Source organism: Dermochelys coriacea, chromosome 2 (genome assembly GCF_009764565.3).
Source record: "Dermochelys coriacea isolate rDerCor1 chromosome 2, rDerCor1.pri.v4, whole genome shotgun sequence".
In the NCBI taxonomy this organism is placed as follows: Eukaryota; Metazoa; Chordata; order Testudines; family Dermochelyidae; genus Dermochelys; species Dermochelys coriacea.
This window is the reverse complement of record NC_050069.1, coordinates 83,382,505-83,403,424: the sequence shown is the minus strand read 5'-3', so window position 1 is coordinate 83,403,424 and position 20,920 is coordinate 83,382,505. Positions and strand designations below refer to the sequence as shown.

At 39.9% G+C, this 20,920-nt stretch overlaps 1 protein-coding gene across 7 annotated transcripts in view; it reads left to right on the top strand.

The window, feature by feature from the left end:
- RBBP8 (RB binding protein 8, endonuclease) overlaps positions 1-7,410 on the top strand; it is a 78,064-nt gene extending 70,654 nt beyond the window's left edge. For all 7 annotated transcript variants that reach the window (XM_043507993.1, XM_043507991.1, XM_043507994.1 and 4 more), the window contains 2 exons: positions 3,490-3,631; positions 6,779-7,410. In XM_043507993.1, the coding sequence (XP_043363928.1) occupies positions 3,490-3,631; positions 6,779-6,876 (240 nt within the window). In that variant the 3' untranslated portion in view covers positions 6,877-7,410. The remainder of the gene's footprint in view (positions 1-3,489; positions 3,632-6,778) is intronic.
- Positions 7,411-20,920: the final 13,510 nt, after the last annotated feature.

The following is a 20,920-nucleotide window of genomic DNA, read 5'->3' as shown; positions in this document are numbered from 1 at the left end:
ACCACTTGTTTAATTGTCTGCATACTTTGGTCTATTCAGAGCTCCAAAGGAGAATCTGTATTGAAAACATAGTCCTCATTAGATAAGAAGCCATTTCCATATCCGTTTCTGGCACCTAACACTACAATACATGTTAACCTCAGATTTTGGCTCTCTCATCTTTACTCAATTTGTAGATATCTGTAAGAGCTACTCCAACAAGACTGCTCCCAAACAGAATTTTTGCAAGTTAGTGGTAACTCCCTGTTATATTTTTCCTTGATGATACTGCATTCTTGGTCATGATGACTATATACACAATTTTTGATGAAAATACATATTTTGTGTTTGAAATGGCATCCTTAATAGGACCCTGACTGCTTGTTTATACTTTTTTTCCCCTATCCTTTAGCTACCCTGTCACTTTAGAAGCATCTGTCAATGTTTTCTTCTGCTGTTTGGCAAATATTCACCCCTGTCACCGGTGTTCTAATGGAGATAAAATTTAAAAGCCTTACTTTCTGGTTCTTGCAAAATGATGACAATTCAGTTTGTTATTGTTGATTTTTGTTTTTTAATTTCCCCAGAAAATAGTACTATAGCTTTTAAATTGTTTTAATCCCGGTTCACTCCATTCCCCAGCAGTTCAGACAATTTAGTAGTTTAGGCCTAAAATTTTGTTTTACAACAAGCCTGATAGAGAGGAAAAATATGAGGTCATTAATATACTGTTTTAAAATTCCTAATAAACTGTTTTAGGACAGTTTAGGATTTAGACCTATTTCTAATTATCCTTAAGTAATATTTAGCTATAATTAATCTGATTGACTGATGTGGATTTTCTTTTTGAACAGACATTGTACAATATCTCTGGTTAATTTAGTTGGTCTGCTTTAAAAAAAAAAAAAAAGTTCTTCTGATATGTTTTCTAACATTGGCCACTGAAAGCTGACTACAAAATAATCATTACCTGTTTGCTGTTCTGCTTTTCATCAGCCTATCTATAATCTCAAACACATACTGATAAAATTCTTTTGTGGATTTGTGTGGTGGGGAAGAAATTCTAATCTATCTTTCTAAGCATAGTACTGTAGTTTCAAAGTATGTCAACGTGTTCTCCAAATGGAAATAAGCAATGTCTAATTTGTGTATAGTTATACCAGTTAACAAACAGTTTTATAGCACATATAGGACATCTTGCCTGGATGTGAAGGGGAGGGGCAAACATTTTTTGCATCAATAGAGCGAATAAGACACAGGTAGATTCCTGATGTTTAAGTGCTTAGGATTTCTCTCTTGGCAGACTTTGTGCCAAAACCTCTCTGTTCAAAGCAAAAAGTAATTTTAAATTAATCACATCTGCAGATCTAGCTCTTCTGTCTAACCAGCAAACCAGGAGTCTTGCAGGATAGAAAGGGGAAACTCTGACAGTCTTGGTAGAGCCCATTAAAGGACACTGAATCTCTTTAAGACTTCTTGCTTCCTTGATGACCCAGAAAGCCCACTTGCCACCAGATGATGAGAATCATGCACTAATGGTGATATTTAGAACAAATTTTGTTCTTTTGTCAAATCAATGCTGGATAACACCAACTCTGCCGTTTATATCTTTTATATCTTATATAATACTTTAATATAAAGTACCTCAGCCTCAGGCAGGCCTGCACTTACCCCATGTTACAGAAACAGTACAATCGAATCAATCCTCTCTTCATATTACTGTGTCTCATCTCTCATTAATAGCTCTCTCTCCATGCTGTGGTTGTTTTGCTGTCCACACCACCACCACTGCTGACATCCTTTCTTTTTTGGTTTTTGACTGTTTTATGTTTCTCCACCAAATATTGAGAGAATTAGTTTGCTAGTATTCTTTAGCATTCCCAGTATGCAGGCCTTCTGTGGCATTTTACTAGCACTAGATGGAGATGGGAAACAAAACAAAACAAAAATTTGGGGTACTCCATTAATAAAAGCAATCCTGTACTGGATGAGCATTCCATTTCTTTCATGTCTCTTACTTCAGATGACTTTCTGCCTGGCTGGACTAAGGTAAGGTGACCAGACAGCAAATGTGAAAAATTGGGACAGGGTGGGGGGTAATAGAAGCCTATATAAGGAAAAAGACCCAAAAATCCAGACTGTCCCTATAAAATCAGGACATCTGGTCATCCTAGACTAAGCTTTTAATTTGATTTTGTCTCTTTGGTCATACCATTGTAGTATTTTGCCACGATTACTTTAATTCTTTTGATGAGCTCCAACTATAAAAGTTTGGATAGCACAAGACTGTTGGATTGCTAATTGAATTAAATCATTAATTCAAGCTTTGGAAAGACAATGCTGGATACATAAATACTGCAGTACTTTATAATGTCTAAATTGCAGACTTGCATTAGCAGAAGCTTTTGGCCAGAAGCATGGTCTATAATACTAGAAGAAGGATGAAAATTATTCCCTTTCATGATACACATTGAAGCCACTCTAATAAATGACTGAACCATGTAAATGAGACACTTTTTAAAAAGTTATATATAACTATTGTATTACTCAGGGTGTACTGGAATATATTGTGTTCTTTTTGAAGCCTGTGACATTGCACCAGTGTCAGTGAAGGCAGAATCTGGTTCAATGTATGTAGGGCAGATTTTCACCCTGATCTAATTCTTTTGAGTTGTTCAGCCAGCACAAATGAATAGAACTCGCCATAATTCTCCTGCATGGGATTCTCCTGTGAGTGGGGAGTTCCCAGCTGGCATAGAACTAGCTGCTATGCCTCTCTCCCTGTAGCCCGTAGCACAGTTGCTGGGGAGGGGAGCAGAGGAAACCCCAGATCACAGTGTACTCCAGCTAGTTCATCAGGGATCATAGTCAGTTGGCATAGGTTAGACCAGCTTCTTAGCTGCTCTAACTTTTGCCTTGTGTTGCGTAGTAAATCGGGGACCCCTACGGCTTTCCCCTTCTCCGTTGTAACAACCATGAGCTAGATACAGCAAAGAATCTGGCCCGTGGACTGTGTGTTTCATTTATACCTGAAAACTCAATTATTTTAAACTGAATATTGCTACTTTTATTGGTTAACTTTGATTCTTCTGTTGGTCTCTGTATGTATTCCAATCTGTTTTAAGCCCCAATTCTGCAGACTTACGTACACACTTAATTTTACACATGAGACCAGTCAATAGGACTATTTACATATGTGTGTGAGTTTTGTATTTGTTTGTTTTTGTTTCATATTACAATGTATAAAACTAACACAGTTGCCTGTTTAGGGTGCATTTCTAAAGTTATAGTAATGAAGATGAAATACGTAATAAGTCAAGGTTAACAAACTAACACTTGAGGTCAGGGACATGCAAATCTAAATCTGTAGTTTTGGCCAGACTCACCAATGTGTATGTATTTAAGCACAATAATCAGTAGTGATAGTGTGATACAAGTAACGTAATTGCCTCTTATATATCATTGTTCATTTTTATGACCTATTACATATTTTCCAATTTCTGTTTTTAGTATTATGCAGATATTCCAGAAGGGGAGAGAGAAAAGAAGTTAGCTGCTTGTTCAAGACATCGCTTCCGCTACATTCCTCCTAGTACACCAGAAAACTTCTGGGAGGTTGGATTTCCTTCTACTCAGACTTGTGTGGAAAGAGGTGAGTATATAAAAATGTTGTGTTGGAAGGTTTGTATGTTTTTGTTTTTAAATTTAATGCTGAGAAAACTGAAGTATTGAAAACACTAAGATGCTCATTTCATAATTAAAGGTTCCCTACACAGCTCTGTCAAATTCCATTTGACCACCAGCTGCTAAGGTCCTGAGTAAATGTTGCCATTTGTTCAATGGCTTCTGGGATACTGGGAAGGGGGAATGTAAAGAGAATTCCTAAGAACTGGGATAGAGTGGGAGGATATGGGAAGAATTCCCACAGAACTAAATTAAGACCATATTTATTTCTAACCTAGAGCTAGACTTGAACTGAATTTTCCGAGTTGAAAATCTGGTTCATTGTGTTACTTAAGGCCTCAAATAACAAGATGAATTGATAAGTCTTCATAGTTCTGTTAGGTACCACAGTGAATGGGGATGTATGATAAAATGGCTGCATTGTCAACAGTTATCTGTGGTTGCCCTCTGAACTTTGTGGTTTGTTCTTTCTTATGCATATGTCCTGGTTTATTGGAAAAACACAAACTGCTCTTAAGACTTTTCTTTACACAAAAGAGTATTCTTTCTTTGTATAAATAGCTTTAAAGAAGCCATTGTAGGCTGGCACAATAATGAGTTACTAACACATAGATCTACTGTTTGGTTTAAAAACGTGTGGATTTTTTTTTTTTATTGTACTGTTCTAGAGTAATGGGGCTTCAAAATATTTCATGTTTCAAATGCTTTTCTAGCAAGCTCTAGCCTTAAAACCAGATTTTGCAGGCAGCTTGCCTTTAGAGTGGATCCAACTACTTAGATATTTTGAGTGGAAAACCATGAAGTAGTTGAAAGACTTGTTTGACAAGATGTTCGTGTGCTAGAGTTTTCACTTTGATTATACCAAACAATCCCACCATTCCCTTGAATGGGATAATGGCTTTAAACCATGTACATTTTGTAAGGGGTTGCATCTATATCTTCAAAGGGACTGAAATTCCAAATTAAGAGCTCCATGCATTTCTGAACTCTTTATTATCTAATTACAACAGTACATATACATTCTAAATGTTAATAAATTGTAACTAATTATAGGGGTATGCAGAGCTATCTGTTCTCCAAGGTTTTAAGTTAGATTGCAGGAAAACTTGGCCAGGGATAATTGCTTGAATCCCCATCTTTTCCAAGTAGAAAGTTAGCCAACATATATTATGCATACTGCACATCACATGAATATGTATTACACATTATATCATGTATGAACATTGGGTAATTTTATACTAAACTATACCAATGTCAATTGTATTAGGCTTTTCCCAGAGTTCTGTTCACTCATGCAAAAGTATATCCCATAACACTTTACAACAGCACAACTCTGCTCCTTGGCACAGGCAAATACAAAACCTGTCAGAGACAAGATGTATGAATAGTGTGTTCTGATACAGTTAGTAGGCCATGGAGGTACCTCCTGGTGCCTGGAATGTGGTATCCAACACAAAGATAAGGAAGAAGAGGACAATACAGAAAAACGAGACGAAAAAACTGGTACAGACTAGTGGATTGAATCTTGGATGCTGTACAGAGAGCCTTTAACTTGTAAACAACTGTAGTCAAAAATGCATACTTTTGAAGCAGACCTTCTGTGTAAGGTGAACGCTGCAAGACTGATTGTCAGTATGTATGTTTCCTTTTCATATTGTACTACTCTGTCTTTGACTAACTGACTAAGCTTTGCTTGAATATTTTCAACATCAAACCACAAGTGTAATTAAGTGACTGGCTATACCTAGTCAAAAAATGCTGTGGGATCTTCAGCCTGCTCTCAGAAGAGATGGAGTTTTGATCAGTGTTCCTTCTAATTTTTTACATCCATGTGCAGAATGAATTTTGTTATGTGCACTAATATGGAGGTGATGTGTGGTGGGGGTTGGGCCAAGGGGTTGGAGTGTGGGAGGGGGCTCAGGGTTGGGGAAGAAGGTTGGGGTGCAGGGGGGGTGAGGGCTCCAGCTGGGGATGCAGGCTCTGCGGTGGGGCCAGGGATGAGGGTTTCGGGGTGCAGGCTGCCCCAGGGCTGTGATGAGGAAAGAGGTCTTCTCCTTCCCCCCCGCAGCCCTCTCTCGCTGCAGCAGCTTGGGGCCGGGGGAGCAGCTTCTCTCTCTCCTGGCTGCAGCAGCTCCGAGGCTGGGGCCGGAGGACAAGCACCTCTCCCTGCCTGCACGGCCCTTGATAGCCTTCTGCACTGCTGCGCAGCTTAGAGGGAATTTAGGTTTTAATGTGTAAGGTCTTATGCAATAAACTGTCAAACAATGAACAGCAGTGCTAATTAAGCTACTTAAAAAGGATAAAGGGCTAAGTCAATATATAATGTGATATTTGCAATTGTTGTTCAAAAACAGAATGCCCTTATTTAAATGGCTAGTCCTTGGCAATCCCTTGAAGTGAAATTGTATATTTTAATTGTGGGTCACACAAAGTATTTCACCAGCTGCAAAGAAGGAATATACCAATAAACTTGATTTTAATGAATTTAGTACTTGTGAACAGAGCAAAGTTGACAAATATGAAGGCTGAAGTCCTATACTTATCCACAAAAATAAAGCAGAGACAGCAGCCTTTTTTTAGAGGCTTGTGTTCTGTTAAGTATGATACATTGTGTCCAGAGAAGTTGTATTGAGTGCATTTGATAAATTAGAATGTGGCGAATATGTCTTGTGTTAAATAACTCAGATTTTGCAGTATTTCTATACATCTTACAGAAATAACTTATTAAAATAAAATATAAAAGCTTCTATTAGGGAGGATAGTGAAATGTGTAATGAGTTGCAAAATAGTTGAACATTTGACAGCCTGATTTCTCAGTAGACCTTCAATATATTCAATCTGTATTAGCTATTAGGAAACTACTGTAAATCAATATAACTAAATGTTTTAATTTTTTAATGGATTATGTTTTTCATTGGCTGAGGGCATTTTAAATGATCCCTGGCAGGATCAGACTAGTTTCCAAAAATGAGAAAAATACTTTAAACAAAAATCTTTGTAGTAGGCAAAATTTAGTGGTCTGTTAAATGAATATTACTTTTGCTTTTATACTGTACCATCTCTTAACCAGATTGTTTTGAAATCTTTTCCCTGATTTTATTTTTATTCTTTTAAGGCTATATTAAAGAGGATCTTGCGCCCTGTCACCGTCCAAAAAGAAGGCAGCCTTACAATGTGATGTTTTCTCCAAAAGGCAAAGAACAGAAGACATAAATGATGGGGAAACAAAGCACATAAATGTGGGGAAAGTCTTTCTTTCCTGTCATTAGATATTTATAGTTAATATAAACTTGAAATAAAAATACTGTGGATTTTTCCAAAACGATAAATCATTTCATTAGATATGTAAATCATTTCCCTCTTAGAAAGTTCATTTGAAAATCTGAAGTATGTATCAGGAAACACTACTATTTAATGTATGTTTGTTTAATTTTGTGTTAATATGTTTTGTCTTAATTTTGCACCTTTAAGACAGTAGGTCTGCTCCCGTTTCCTCCCATTGAAGTCAATGGCTAAATGCCCATTGGACCATATCCAAACTTGAAGTAAAGTGGGTGTGACTTCTTTGAACTCAGTGGAGTTCTATATGCTCATTCTAAGTCTAAATGTTGCTTATAAATTTCAGTGGGAGCAGGACTGGACCTGGTGGGGTGCTTCCATTTTGCACTGGATAACTTAAAGGATTCCCTTTTTTGTAATAATTGTGATATATCTAATTGCAATAAACAAAGTAGTATTTATTAATGATTTCACTACCTCAAAACTTTCTCCAGCAGAGATCCCCAATCATAATTTCTTGTCCCACTGATGCATACCAAAATGGTTCTTTCTTCCCCACAATTTCAGTGGTTTAAGCTGGAATCTTAAAATTTTTTGCTCCAGCTTATGCTATATGGCTGGGGTTTGTTTGGTTTTTTTTTTTAAATTTCAGTTCAGTGTCATCTGTATACCTTTCCTTCGTAGTACCCAAAGTTACTGTGTCTCACATATCGCTAGGGATGTCTGAATTGAGGGCAGAGGGTCAATACCATTTGAATGTATTGTGCCCAGACTCCTCCTGAAGATCTTGAACACTATCCACTAGACTGAGTGGCTTCTTAAGACATGTATTCTAATGTAGTCTTATAAATTTCTATGTTGCACACACAGTGCACACGTTGATACCTCACCATAGTCCAACTGTCTCAGTACTACACTAAATTAAAAGGTGGAAAGTAGTATTGTGAAACGTTAAGATGACAGAGCTGCAATATTTAAACCTCTGGAATGTGTACAATGCCAAAGTGAGAGAGTTTAAAAATACCTCCTATAAACAGCACTATAAGAGAATATTCCTTCCACTCAAAAAAACTTTTATCCAACTTGTGTGAATAACAAAGGCAAAAGAATATAAAGCCAATGGTATTTTTTACACAATTACTAAAACAGCTTTTATATATGACCACTAATCACAATCATCTATCAATTTAAAAGCTATTTTGCAAGTACTATGTTATGCCTGGGACATGTCACTTATTTCCATTTTACAGAAGAAAATTAATACCTACCTCAGAGCAGTGTTGTGAAGATATTTTTTTAATGCTTTCAGATCTTTGCATCAGAAGCTGTAAGTGTGGAGTATGCTTCTAATTAGTTTCAGAAGGGCTCTTGGATGGTTAGAGACAACATGATTAGACACCCATTGTAGTAGGCACTATACATATAGATAGGAAGACACTGTTCCTGCCCTGGAAATCTTACAGTATAAATAACTTGAAACAATTGTAAAAACACATTTATAAAAATTGAGACAAACTGAGTTATTGGGCCAAAATCTCATTTACACCAATTCTTTACACGTACCTGGCAGTATTAAAGGGGCCTTTGGTGTTTTAAAAAAAAAAATCAGGCTCATTTTCTGAAACATTTAAAAATTATTGCACGCTAACAAAGTTTTACTTTCTCAGTATTTGCAGATATATAATTAAATCCTAAATAAGCAGTATTTGGAGGCCAAAATGGGTATGCTTTAGTTTTTCTCTTATTTTCATCAAAATTTGGGACGTTCTATACCTGCTTTAAATCCTGCAATTTGAGTACTATTGCCCACATCTAAAATGTTGCTTTTGTAACACTTTTTTTTATCCTTTTTAGAAAATTGTGAACTTTCAAAACCTTGAAACTAAATTATTTTGGAACTACTTGGTTTAGTTGTTCCTCCTCAGATCATTATAGCCATGAACTATTGTGACAAAGCTTTAGTTGCTGCTGTTTCACTATAATGGTTATTCCTGGGGCTGGCCCAGTTTTTGTGCTGTCAGGGTTGGGTGCAGCCTCACTGCCGAATCTGGGTCCCAGGGTGGGGAGAAGCTGTACAGTGACCTCCCACTTCTGTGCAGCAGGTGGCCTGCTCCCCAATGCCGGGCTGGAGCCTCCACATTTGACAAATAAAATTTGCAGAATTTTTAATTTTTTGGCACAGAATGGCCTCAGGAGTAAATGGTATCTTCACAATCATACTTGTTTACTGCTCACTAATGTAGTACTTCAGTGTTTATTAAATTAGGTTCTTAATTTTAGAGTGTCTTCTTTACAGCCAAATTAGTCCTCTGACAATCACCTCCACACACATTAGTTGAGATGTCAAACACATTAATGGTTTAAAATGAATTTGATTAAGAAAGTAGGGATTGGCAACACTTGAACTTGTAAACAAATACTTGTTTTCCTAAAGGATGCTATTAGCAACAAAGATTGAGGGAAGCGAATAACTGAAAATGTCAAGTATAGATGCCACTCAGAAACAATTATAAGAATAGCTCATTTAGGTGCCACAAGTACTCCTTTTCTTTTTGCGAATACAGACTAACACGTCTGCTACTCTGAAACCTGTCATTTAGGACTTGATGCTGTAGTCTTAACCCAATCTTGAAAGTTTTGCCTGGGTACTAAAGAGTTTGGCTTCTCCCTTCCATGCATCCAGTTAGCTTGTACTTCTGCAGGACACCTTTGTCCACCATTCTGTACTGATTTGTGTATTAAAAAGTAACCGGATGGCTGTGGATTAACTAGAAAACTGGAAAAAGTGTGAAGGGGTGTGTGCTTTATTTTCTACTTCAACCTTCATGCATAGAAATAATATGGTTTAAAAAAAGAGTGTAGCAGGAAAGGGCTTAACTCCCACTGACCCTGTCCCCACCCAGAACGATTTCTCATTTCTGTCTCTTTTTAGATGTGAGAAGGTTCGCGTCTGCTAGTACTATGGCCATCAAATGTTCACAGTGTCAACGAGAGGCCTCGGATAGTTCTCTTGCTAGGGCATAAATGTTAGAGATACCATTCCTATCTCTGGGAGATTCTTATATGTGCATGTGAGATATTAAGTCGCCTGATCTGTGCACCAACACAGAAATAGGTTAGACAACTAGAGTTAAAGTTTGCTGCATATTCAATGACACTGTGCCCCATAAATCTTTAGCTCTAATACTTAACGTTGAAATGTCCCTGCATTTTGATTATTGGATTGTCTGCCATTTTTAATAGTAATTTCCGATTATTTTAAGATCACTAGTACATCCAGTGTTTCTGGTGTTGCTAAAAAGTAAAAGGGGAGGAACCCCACATATTTCTTCAATACATAAATGTCTTCTGCAATATAAACCAAGGACTCTAATAATGCAGTTTGCTTTAAAAGGGAGTTAATTTCTGAGGATATTATTCCACCAGAGGATAGCAAGGATCTGCTCATTATTAAAATGGGGAAGAAACTGCCATTGTACTTCCAGTTAACCAAATCTTTTAGACTTTAGTGAACTCTGGGCAATTATTCAGAAATTTGTTTTTTAAAACTTTATTTAGTAAAATAGAAATGGGAGCTAGCTATGTCATCTTCTCAAAGCTCTCATAACCAGTGAGCATGGGTGAAAGTTAATGCTGTTCTAAACAAGGCACGTTGCACATGTTAAAATGCCCCATTTCATTCCTGGGTTTTGAGTTTTGATAAGCAGAAGTACAATGTTTCAATAACTTAAACTATCTAAAATGATTGACCTGACAGAATTTAAGTTGCAAGTGGAGGAATGCTGGTTAACCAAGTCAAAGGACTAAAAAACCAGACTGCATGAGAAATATGGTAGATAAATGAAAAGAAATATGCAATGTTCTATTGCTGCTAAATTCTTAATTTTAGGACAACTGATTTTTTTAAAGTAATTGAAATATCCAAGAGAGCACAGAAACCAAAGTACTTGGGAAAGTTTTATATAAACAATAAAAAGACAGAAATAGTTAAATTATAAATATTATCCAGTAAGTGTGTGTTTTTGTTCATAAACTTATCTATGCAAGACATTTATGGTCTCAATAGAAAACTTTCCCAGCCAAAGGAAAAAAAAAATCAATGCTTAAATTCTGATGCTGATGTACATCTCCTGCTGTGTTCATATGTTAAATCCTATTCATATTCTGTCATGGAAAGATGAAATACTATCACATAAGTGCACAACTGGTTGAAAATCCATATTCAAAGTTAATCACCAATGGTCCACTGTCAAACTGGAGGATGCATGTAGTGGAGTCCTGGAGAGGGCCTGTCTTCTGTCTGTTGCTAGTCCACACTTTCATTAATGACTTGGATAATTAAGTAGAGAGTATGCTTATAAAATTTGCAGATGACACCAAGCATTTTGGAGAACTGGATAAGAATTCCTAACAAATTAGAGAATGTGTTTGAAATCAAGATGAAGTTCAATAAAAAGACAAGTGCAAAGTACTCTAATTAGGAAAAAAAATCAAGTGCACAAGTACACCATGGGGAATAACTGGATGTGTGGTACTTCTGAAAAGGATCCGGGGGTTATAGTGAATCACAAATTGAATAAGCCAACATTATGATGCAGTTGCAAAAAAAAAAAAAAGGTGCTAATCTGAGGTGTATTACAGGAATGTTGTATGTAACGCAAGAGAAGAGTTGTTCTGCTTTACTTGGCAGTGGTGAGGCCTCAGCTGGAGATGTGTCCAGTTTTGGGCACCACATTTTAAGAAAGCTAGATACAGATTGGAGAGAGTCCAGAGGAGAGCAACAACAATGAGAAAAGGTTTAGACAACCTGACCTCTGAGAAAAGGTTAAAAAACCTGGGCATGTTTAGTTTAATCTGATCAGGTTTCCCCAAGTCATCTTTTCTCCAATCTTCAAATATGTGAAGGGCTGTTATAAAGAAGACGGTGATCAATTGCTCTCCATGTCTCCTGAAGGTAAGACAAGTAGTAAATGGCAGCAAGAGAGATTTAGTTTAGATATTAGGAAGCACTTCCTAATAGTAAGGGTAGCTAAGTACTGACATAGGTTGCTGAGGGATGGTGTGGAATTCCCATCACTGGAGGTTTTTAAGAGGTCGTTAGTCCCTCCTTGACAGGTAATGTCTAAGTATAGTTAGTCCTGTCTCTGCAGGGGTGGGGGGGGTGGACCAGATCACCTCTCAAAGTACTGTCCAGCCCTACATTTCTATGGAAGCTTGCCTATTTTCATGATCTCAGTTGCAGCTGTTCTTTGGAAAGTTTCTTTTTTTTAAAAAAAAAATCCTTTTTACTTAGAATTTTGTCAAAGTGCTTTTTAAAAAATTTTCTGCCTTCAGTAGCCAGTGCATAAACTAGGGTTTTACATACAATAAAGATGAGTTGCACAGCTGTCATTTTATTACAAAAGGCTATTTTGCTATTATAAACTGGACTGCATCTTAGAGAGACAAGGTGGCTTAGGAATATTTTTTATGGGACCACTTTTTGTTGGTGAAAGAGAGAAGCTTTTGAGCTACATAGTGTTTCTCGCAAGTCTTGTGTCTCTCACCAACAGAAGTTGGTCCTATAAAAGACATTCACCCACCTTGTCTCCTAATATCCTACGAACAACACACTTTCACCACCATGGACTCACCCTGCCAGCTAGAAAAAGCTAGAGCAGGTAATAAAGGGAGAAATCTGTAAGGTCATGGATGTACCTCACACTTTCCAGAAATAATAAAAAAAAAAAATTTCAAAAGCCTGGGGTAGCTTTACACTTTTAAAAAAAAATGTATGTTTACACACTGAGCAATCAGGTTTCCATCACCCTCCAAAAGTCACAGCACTGCAGCCATTTATACATGTCTAATGATTTAAGAAAGGTTAATAGAACATCAACGTCTTATGAACTATTTTCAGTTACAACTATCAGAAAGGTAGCCATGTTAGTCTGTATCCACACCAGATTCCTCGTTGTTTTTGTGGATACAGACTAAGAAAACATCATTATTTTCAATTACAGTTTTTTTAATTATCGTTGAAATAAATGTTTTTTTCCAAAATAAAAATTGTTACTTACCCAATTCCTGCAAAGTATTTCAAACTTGGCAAAGAAACACTATACAAAAGTAGACCACAGAGACTTGCATTCAAAAGTGATATTAAGTATTTTATTATTTATATTCCGCTAGCACTCGAGAAGAACTAAAGGTCAAGTTAGTAGTAATATCACATTGAAAATAATTTGCCTTGCATATGTGAGAAATGATCCATGTAAAAAGCTATTGTGAAGTCTGCTGGCACAAGTGACCGCTATAATCAATCCAGAAGAAGTGGTGCAGTTGAATTAGAGTTAAACCCAATCTTTTTTTTTTTTGCATTCATCTATAGCAAGAATACTCAAACGAGAGAAATAAAAGTGATTAGTTAGAGTTTTGCCAGAGTGGCTCCCCCTCTAGGGTGCATGTGCACCTCAAATATGTGAGCTAGAAATCTAAATAGCAGTGTCTGTTAGAGTAGACTGCTCTGTTGCTGTGAATGTCCTCGTGCCTTCCCACCTGATGGCATAAAGGGCAGCATAGCCACAGCCATCCTTCATTTCCCTCTTACGGCCACCAGCAGCAATTTAGAACCAGGCTGTGTCTGCCTGCTACCTCTATGGTTACATCTGCACTGCAATATAAGCCTAGGGTTTGAACTCAGGCTCAAGCCTAACTTCCCTTCCATCTACACACAAATCACGCTAAGCCAGGACTCAGACCCAGGGTCCCGGGCCTCCTTGGGAAAGCCTGAGAACCCAGGGTTCAAGCTGTGGTATAGATGCAGCTTCACTGGACTTTGGGAGTCCACCAAAAGTATCCCACAAGCCCACATGCTGTCTTTGTTCATGGTGCAGTGTGGGAAAACTTGACTGTCTAGAGAAGAAGGAGCTAGAGTGGCCACATTTTGAGAGGGCATTAGGAAGTCTGAGATATGAGTGGTTGGACTCAAGTCCCCATAATGCAGTGTAGATGCTGGAGTGCCAGGTTGGGACGTAGGGTTCAACAATCCCTAACCTGCGGTTACAAATGAGTGTAGCTGCTCAAGCTTTTCATTAACAACCCCCAGGTCTGCTAATTTGAGTTCTGCTCAGCCTGGGCTTACATTGCAATGTGGACATATCCTTACAATTTATTTCTAATGAACAACCCAAGTAAAATTTCCCCAAAAATTATTTCAGCTTTTTTTAAAAAAAAAAAAAAAAGATCCCTATTTGATTTTGGTACCCTGCTGCTTTAACATTGGCTTCAAAGTCTTCAGGATTTAAACCCTGCACCTCCTAGGATGGCCTCGTGCCACAGTCATAGTTGCTGCCTGATTTGTTCAGGTGAGAACCATGTGCCTGACCAATGTTCCCATCTGCTGGTACGTTTTATCAGGAACAAGAAAATCCACGGACACAAGGCTGAAACTACGTCTTCTGGATAAATCCAAGGGGTTCTTGGTTGGAAGTACAAGCCCTAGATCAGGACCTTTTGTCTCAAATTCCCAGTCAATTCCCCTGTCAGTCAGAATGCCATTCTCACTGCTGGTAAGAGATTTGATTGAGCATCAACACGTCAGAAGCCATGGCCCTTAAAGACCAGCTGAGCACCAATGGCTGCCCTGTCACCAATTCTTCCATTCCGACTCCAAGCCAAGGTAAATCAGAGCACCAGACGGATCTTTCTCTTCCACGAAAGGGAAAATTGAGAGGTCTAAGACGAGCCACTTGCCTTCCCTCTCTTCCCAGGAATTAATCACAAGTCTTCCCATATTGCTAGGGCACGTGATGAAACTTCTGCTTCTGATCCAGCAAAGAGGAGTAGCAAGACAACCCCAGTACCTATATCCAGTACCAGCTACTCAACGCAGCGATGACTGGTACCTGCAATAGTGCAGGCTCACAACTGAAGCCTTTGTCATTCTGGCTGACTCAGAGTTGGAGGATGTCACTACGTATCCAGTACCATCCACAGTACCAAGAGCTCTTCAGTAAGTATCGGCCTCAATGTCTGAAGTAACTTCATGCCCTTATATGGGAGCATGAGAAGGCACAGGGCACTGCATGCTGTCCCCCGCACCCACCCAACACACTGCTATAAAAAATCCCAACAACACTGTTATGCATGAGGCACGTGTACCTCTACAGTGGGATCTAAATGGACACCTACTCCAAGAAAAAATAGTTTCCAATCACTTAACCCAATTTAATTCACTAACTCAGAAGTAATTGTTTCTTTAACAGTGCTGTGTATAAAAAGAACAAAAATAATGAAGCAGGAAGCAGACCATGTCCATCTGATGATGGATCACGACAGACACGTGCCAAGGATGCAGGTTACAGCAGAAGACCTCCACAGCTCGTTTTAGATACTTGATAAAAAAAATACATAAAATATGTGATATCCTCAGATTTTTATCATGGGGTCTCAAAGATCTGATTTCTCCTTGTTAACTGATCCAAGGAGATCAGCCTTGTTTTCTCATCCCTGTTCAATAAGCAGGTTCATGCTGTAACCCACAAATCAATTCTGGTAATGATAGGAAAGAATAGACTGGATACATACAAAGGCACTTGTAATATTAAAGTCAGACTCTTCATGCCTTGCCCCGTACAGAAATGATGCAAAACTAATAAATCAGAACACTAACACTCTTTGTACAAATATAAATAGTTACACAAGGAAGGGGGCAAGGCAGTGGAGAATCATACAGAAATTTAGGCTCTGTGGAAGATGTAACTAAATGATTAGATAGGAGAAAGGTCTGCAAGATAACTGTTACTAAAAGTGCTCCTATTCCTTTAGTTTACACTCTCCAAGAGCAATCTGCATCCTATGCATATACAGGACATGGAAAGATGATACATATCCACATCCCATATGAAACATTTGACAAGTTTCAAAGTGGCATGTCACCGTAGCCTGGGTTAAACCACTACACTCCTGTGACCATGGAGTGCCTTAAATATACCACCATACATTCGGTTTAGCCATGAAGCGTGAAATGGCAACTGCTGCAAAAGGTAGAAAGTAAGGTCTTAAACTCTGTTCTTCCCAAGGTGGTAGCACAAACTAGTTTTCCTGAAACACTATTGTTAAGCATTTCCATAAATCCAGTGTGCCTGCCCAGCCACTGGTTTGTCCATTGTGTATAGTCCTTTAGCCCTGCTCAGAGTGGAGGTGAAGTGTTACCAGCTCAGAACTGTAGCATTTTACATCCACTTTCCACAAGCATAAATGACTACACCAGGAGCTAGGAAGTGCAGAATTGGACCAGAATAGATACTGAAGTGATATTCCTTATAATCTTAACCAGATGTCCTAGAAGTGATAAGTTACAAATAATATTAAACATTTGAATTATAAACTAAAATTATTTTGAGGAATTGCAGGCACTGTTACTATAGATTGTATTAGTGAAATAATAACGTTAATCCTCACAAGTAGGCAAGTAAGAATTACTTCACACTTTTATCATCACCATTCTCTGGGAAATTCCAACTATTCCATTTCTTTTTTGTCCCAAATGGGAATAAAAAATTAAAAATTCCTGCAAAACGAAGTTTCTGACTAACTTATTTTTGGAACTATCAAACCAACCTTTTTGAAATGCTTTGTTATTACATTTATATTGGTGTGAATGGTATCAGTATAGCATAATGGAAGTAGACCAAAAACTCAAACCTACTCTTCAGTGAGCAGTTCAGCCTCCCCATCATACAATTCTAGCTTTAAATTAGTCATTGTGTCACTTATACACATCCTGAAGGTTTGTTTAGTAGGATTTAACTGTTACAGTTTTCCCTAAAGAAAGGTATTTGCTATGATTGCTGCTAAAAAAAAATTGCAGTCAAAGATAAGTTGGCACTGAAACAAAGCAAGTGGTGATTTTATTGTTCTTCTTTGAGTGATTGCATGTCTGTTACACTACATGCATTTCATGCACCAGTGCTGGGGAGTTTTCCCTAATGGTACATATAGGGCAGCCATGCCTGTGTCCTGGCACATGCTTTATGTTTGAGCCCAGGAGCAGAGCCACCTCACCCATCCTTCAATTCCTTCTTACCATCTGTTGTCAGCACATGCTGTCAGCTCGTTCCTTCTTTGAACCTGCCATTAGTAGTGTTCAGTTTTGGATCCCCTTTTGCTTTCTTGTTCTTTCTTTCTTTCTTTTTCTCCTACTACTTGTTCCTGCCCTCAGTAGTCAGTGGACTCTGGGGCTCCACCCAGTACCAGTATCAGGGAGCCTATGCCAAGGTCCCCTGGCTCCAGGTGTTACAAGCCAATGCTTGTGAGCAACCCTCACTCTTGCTGTCTGAAGTGCCGGCATGAGGGTCATGTCAGGGACAGGTGTCCAGTTTGCCAGGGTTTCCAGATGAGAACTAAGCAGCAAAGAGAAGAGCATCTCTGGTACATCCTCCTGGAGGCCACGCTTCACTCAGCATCCTCCTAGGGGGTCAGCTCAAGGGAGTTCTTCTTTCACTCCATCCAGGAATGCTCCCCTGGCCTTACCTGCAGACAGACACAGGAGAAGACCCCTCATTGGAGCAGTCCTAAAAGAAGCACAAGTGCTCTGAGCACCCTCAGCCTCTGAAGCCTAAGAAGACGACAGCTTCATCATCAAAATCTTTGGTATAGGACTCCTCAACCACAGAGGCTAGCCACTTGGGTACCAAAGGCAGAGCACGTCCTTCGGTCTGCTGCTACCATGTTCCAATAGCTCCCTCAGAGCAAAGCTGTTGACTCTCTGGTTCCCAGGCCAGGACACTCTAGGCCAGCTGCTTCTTTGGCACAGGCAGTGGAGCCTTTGCCCCTGCTCACAGTGGGGCAAAGGCCCAACCACCCCAGAGGCCTATACAGCTACAAGGGATCTGCTGAGCCTCCCGGTACCACCCTTACCGATCATTCAGACACAGTGCCCAGCCAGGGCTGTCACACGTGGTGCACTCATTGGCTTCCATGTCGGGACCTGTTACTTCAGGTTACTAGTAACTTCAGGTCTAGTACCACTTCCAGCAATCTGTGTGCTAGCCCTGAGACCACCAGTGACCACTCTGCCTCAGTGCACAGTATCGATAGCCAGGAAGCCCCAGATACTGCTGCTGGTACCACAGGCCCATCACAAATCACAGTCCCAATCTCTAGCACAGATGCTTGGTACTTCTCTGCCCTGTTCTTCCAAGTACTTTTCCCTCTCCTGGGAGTCTGAGTTCCGACATCTCCCACATCAGGGAATCCAGGGCTTCCTTGAGGGATCATCCCTGTACTTGTAGGATCACCTGGACAAGACTAGATCAAAGGAATACAGTGCCTGATCTAGGCACAATTGGCCTTTGCCGTCATACTGGCCCCATCACTGGCCCTACTGCATACTGAGGGGGATGCCTCTGGCATCGAGGCCTCATCTCTGCTGCACTCCAGAAAACAATATCAGAGAAGGAAAGTTTCCTTGCTTGGTGCAGAAAGTCAATCCAAAATCGGTACCGGGCAACCACTGCACTAGCCTTGAGGGGGTAACTTTCTCTACCTGACATCAATGGGCAACTCCATGTTGCTACCAAGCTCCTGTGGGGCACAGAGGATTGGGAGTACCCATTACCTGCTTTGGATAGGCCTACTTTGGCAGTTCAAGACCAGCTTCAAGAAGGTTCTAAAGTGCCTCCTTTGAATACTTTGTCCTTGTCACCAATGAGGCCCTGGTAGCAGAGATGTCTCTCCCGGTACTAGAAGACTTTAAGTTCTACTAAGAGCTCTTGAAAAGGATGGCTATGTCCCCGGGGCTACAGATAGAACTTGTGGAGAAGAATCAGACGTTTTACACTTGACTACAGCAGGAAAGTTGCTCCCTCTATAAATGAGGCTGTTTTGCAGCCTACAAAGTCTTTATGGCCAACCCCATCGTCTATCATGTGGTGGCAAACCGCAAAGAACACAAGTATCAAGTCCCATTGCAGGAATACTAACAGTTTATCAAAAAGAAAAGGAGTACTTGTGGCACCTTAGAGACTAACAAATTTATTTGAGCATAAGCTTTCATGAGCTACAGCTCACTTCAGCTCACGAAAGCTTATGCTCAAATAAATTTGTTAGTCTCTAAGGTGCCACAAGTCCTCCTTTTCTTTTTGCGAATACAGACTAACACGGCTGCTACTCTGAAACCTAACAGTTTATCAACGACCCAGACCGGGGCTCCTTGGTAGTGGCAGCAGCAAATGAAAGGCACCGCCAAGGTAGAGCAAAAGTGACTCCCAAAGAGAAGGACACAAAGAAATTAGACATTTTTGGTTGAAAGATGTATTCCGCTGCGGAATTACAGCTACACATAGTGAACTATCAGGCCCTTTTGGCCCATTGTGCTCCCTTGAATTGGGATGATCTGTCCAAATTCCTCAACAAGCTGCCCAAGTTTCAGTCCCTCCTGGTGGAATGTCAGATGATCACAAGGTCCGCTCTGCAAGCTTCCCTGGATGCAGTAGATTCAGCTGTCAGAGTCATGGGGATGGCGGCAATGACATGCACTCATTTCAACCTCAGCCATTGCAGATTCCAGTAGAAGTAAAACAAACCATTGAAGATCTCCCCTTTGAGGGCTGTGCTTCTCCTCAAAGCTGGACAACACATGATGCACATTATAAGATTCAAGGGCAGTGTTGAAAATGTCCAAAATTGGGATCGGGCCAAAATGCATTCCACATTAAACCACACTGCAAAATGAGATGAAATAACTAGTGCCCATGCATACCTGGGATGAAAGCCTGGACCTATGGAAGTCAATAAGAGTTTTGTCATTGTCTTCAGTGGGGTCAGGATTTTACCCCCGATGAAGGAGCAGTATGAAATCAGCAGTGTCAACTGGCTTCCTAAGCGCAAGCCAGAGATGTGCTCGAGGGGGCACTCAAGAGCTCCTGGAAGCCTCTTGTTCAAAATTCTGCCATCTGCATTAAAGGTAGAGACGATTCCCCTGCCTTTAGCTTAATTGCCGCCTGCTCTGAATTCTGTTAGCTCACCTCTGTGAGAGATGGCTTTTATGCTAGGGCTCAGAAAAACTTCTAATGAGCCAGGGGAGGGGGTTCATATGTTTGGGCTTTGGAATGTTCCTGATTGCACAGAGCATCCAGTAATTTAAAAACAAATGCTCACCCACAAACATTTTCACACCCCTTGCACAGGTGGATTTGTTTTTGTACATAAGTTGAGCACTGCTATATAGGTAGTTATACTCAGTGTACGGTTCAGAAACAAAATGTAAATGTTTCTAGCACATGGCATTTACTTGGCAAGTGGAATTGGCTGCTTTCTTTGTGATTTGTTGTTTTTCTTCTATTTAATGATTTCCCAGCACCTCTACCAAGCTCTGCATCCGTAGAACTTAAGCCAAGATTGTCAAAAAGCAACTAGTGGTTTTGGATGCCCCAATTTTTTGGTACCCAACTTGACAACTTATATAATAAAAGGGGGCAAATGACAAGTACAAAAATAAATGAAAATTTAAAAGTAACCATTTTTTGCTTCATTAGTTTCCCCTGTACAAACACTTGACCAGGGCCTTGCAAAGAGAGTTCAGCCAATTCCAGTAGAACCAGGCCCAGGCCCAGAAAGGGCCCCTGATATTTTCGTGGGTTATTTTGTGTCCTTGCTCTTTTGTGCTGTTATGAGGCCCTAGTCATCTCTACTTAGTGCCCTGAATGGTAATGTCAGGGCTCCATTTAGTGTTTTGTAGATTTCATTGATATGCACCATAGATGCTGACTTTTATTTTTCCCCTGTGGTGCTCCACCCCCACTCTGCCCCTTCCCCCAAGGCCCCGCCCTCACTCTGTTTCTTTCCGCCCCCGCTCCACCCCTCCCTGAAGCCCTGCCCTCACTCCACCCCTCCTCAAGGCCCCACCCTCACTCCGCCTCTTCACGCCCCTTTCCTGAGGCCACGGCTCACTGCTCTCCACCCTCCCCCCAAGCCTCCAATCAGCTGTTTGACG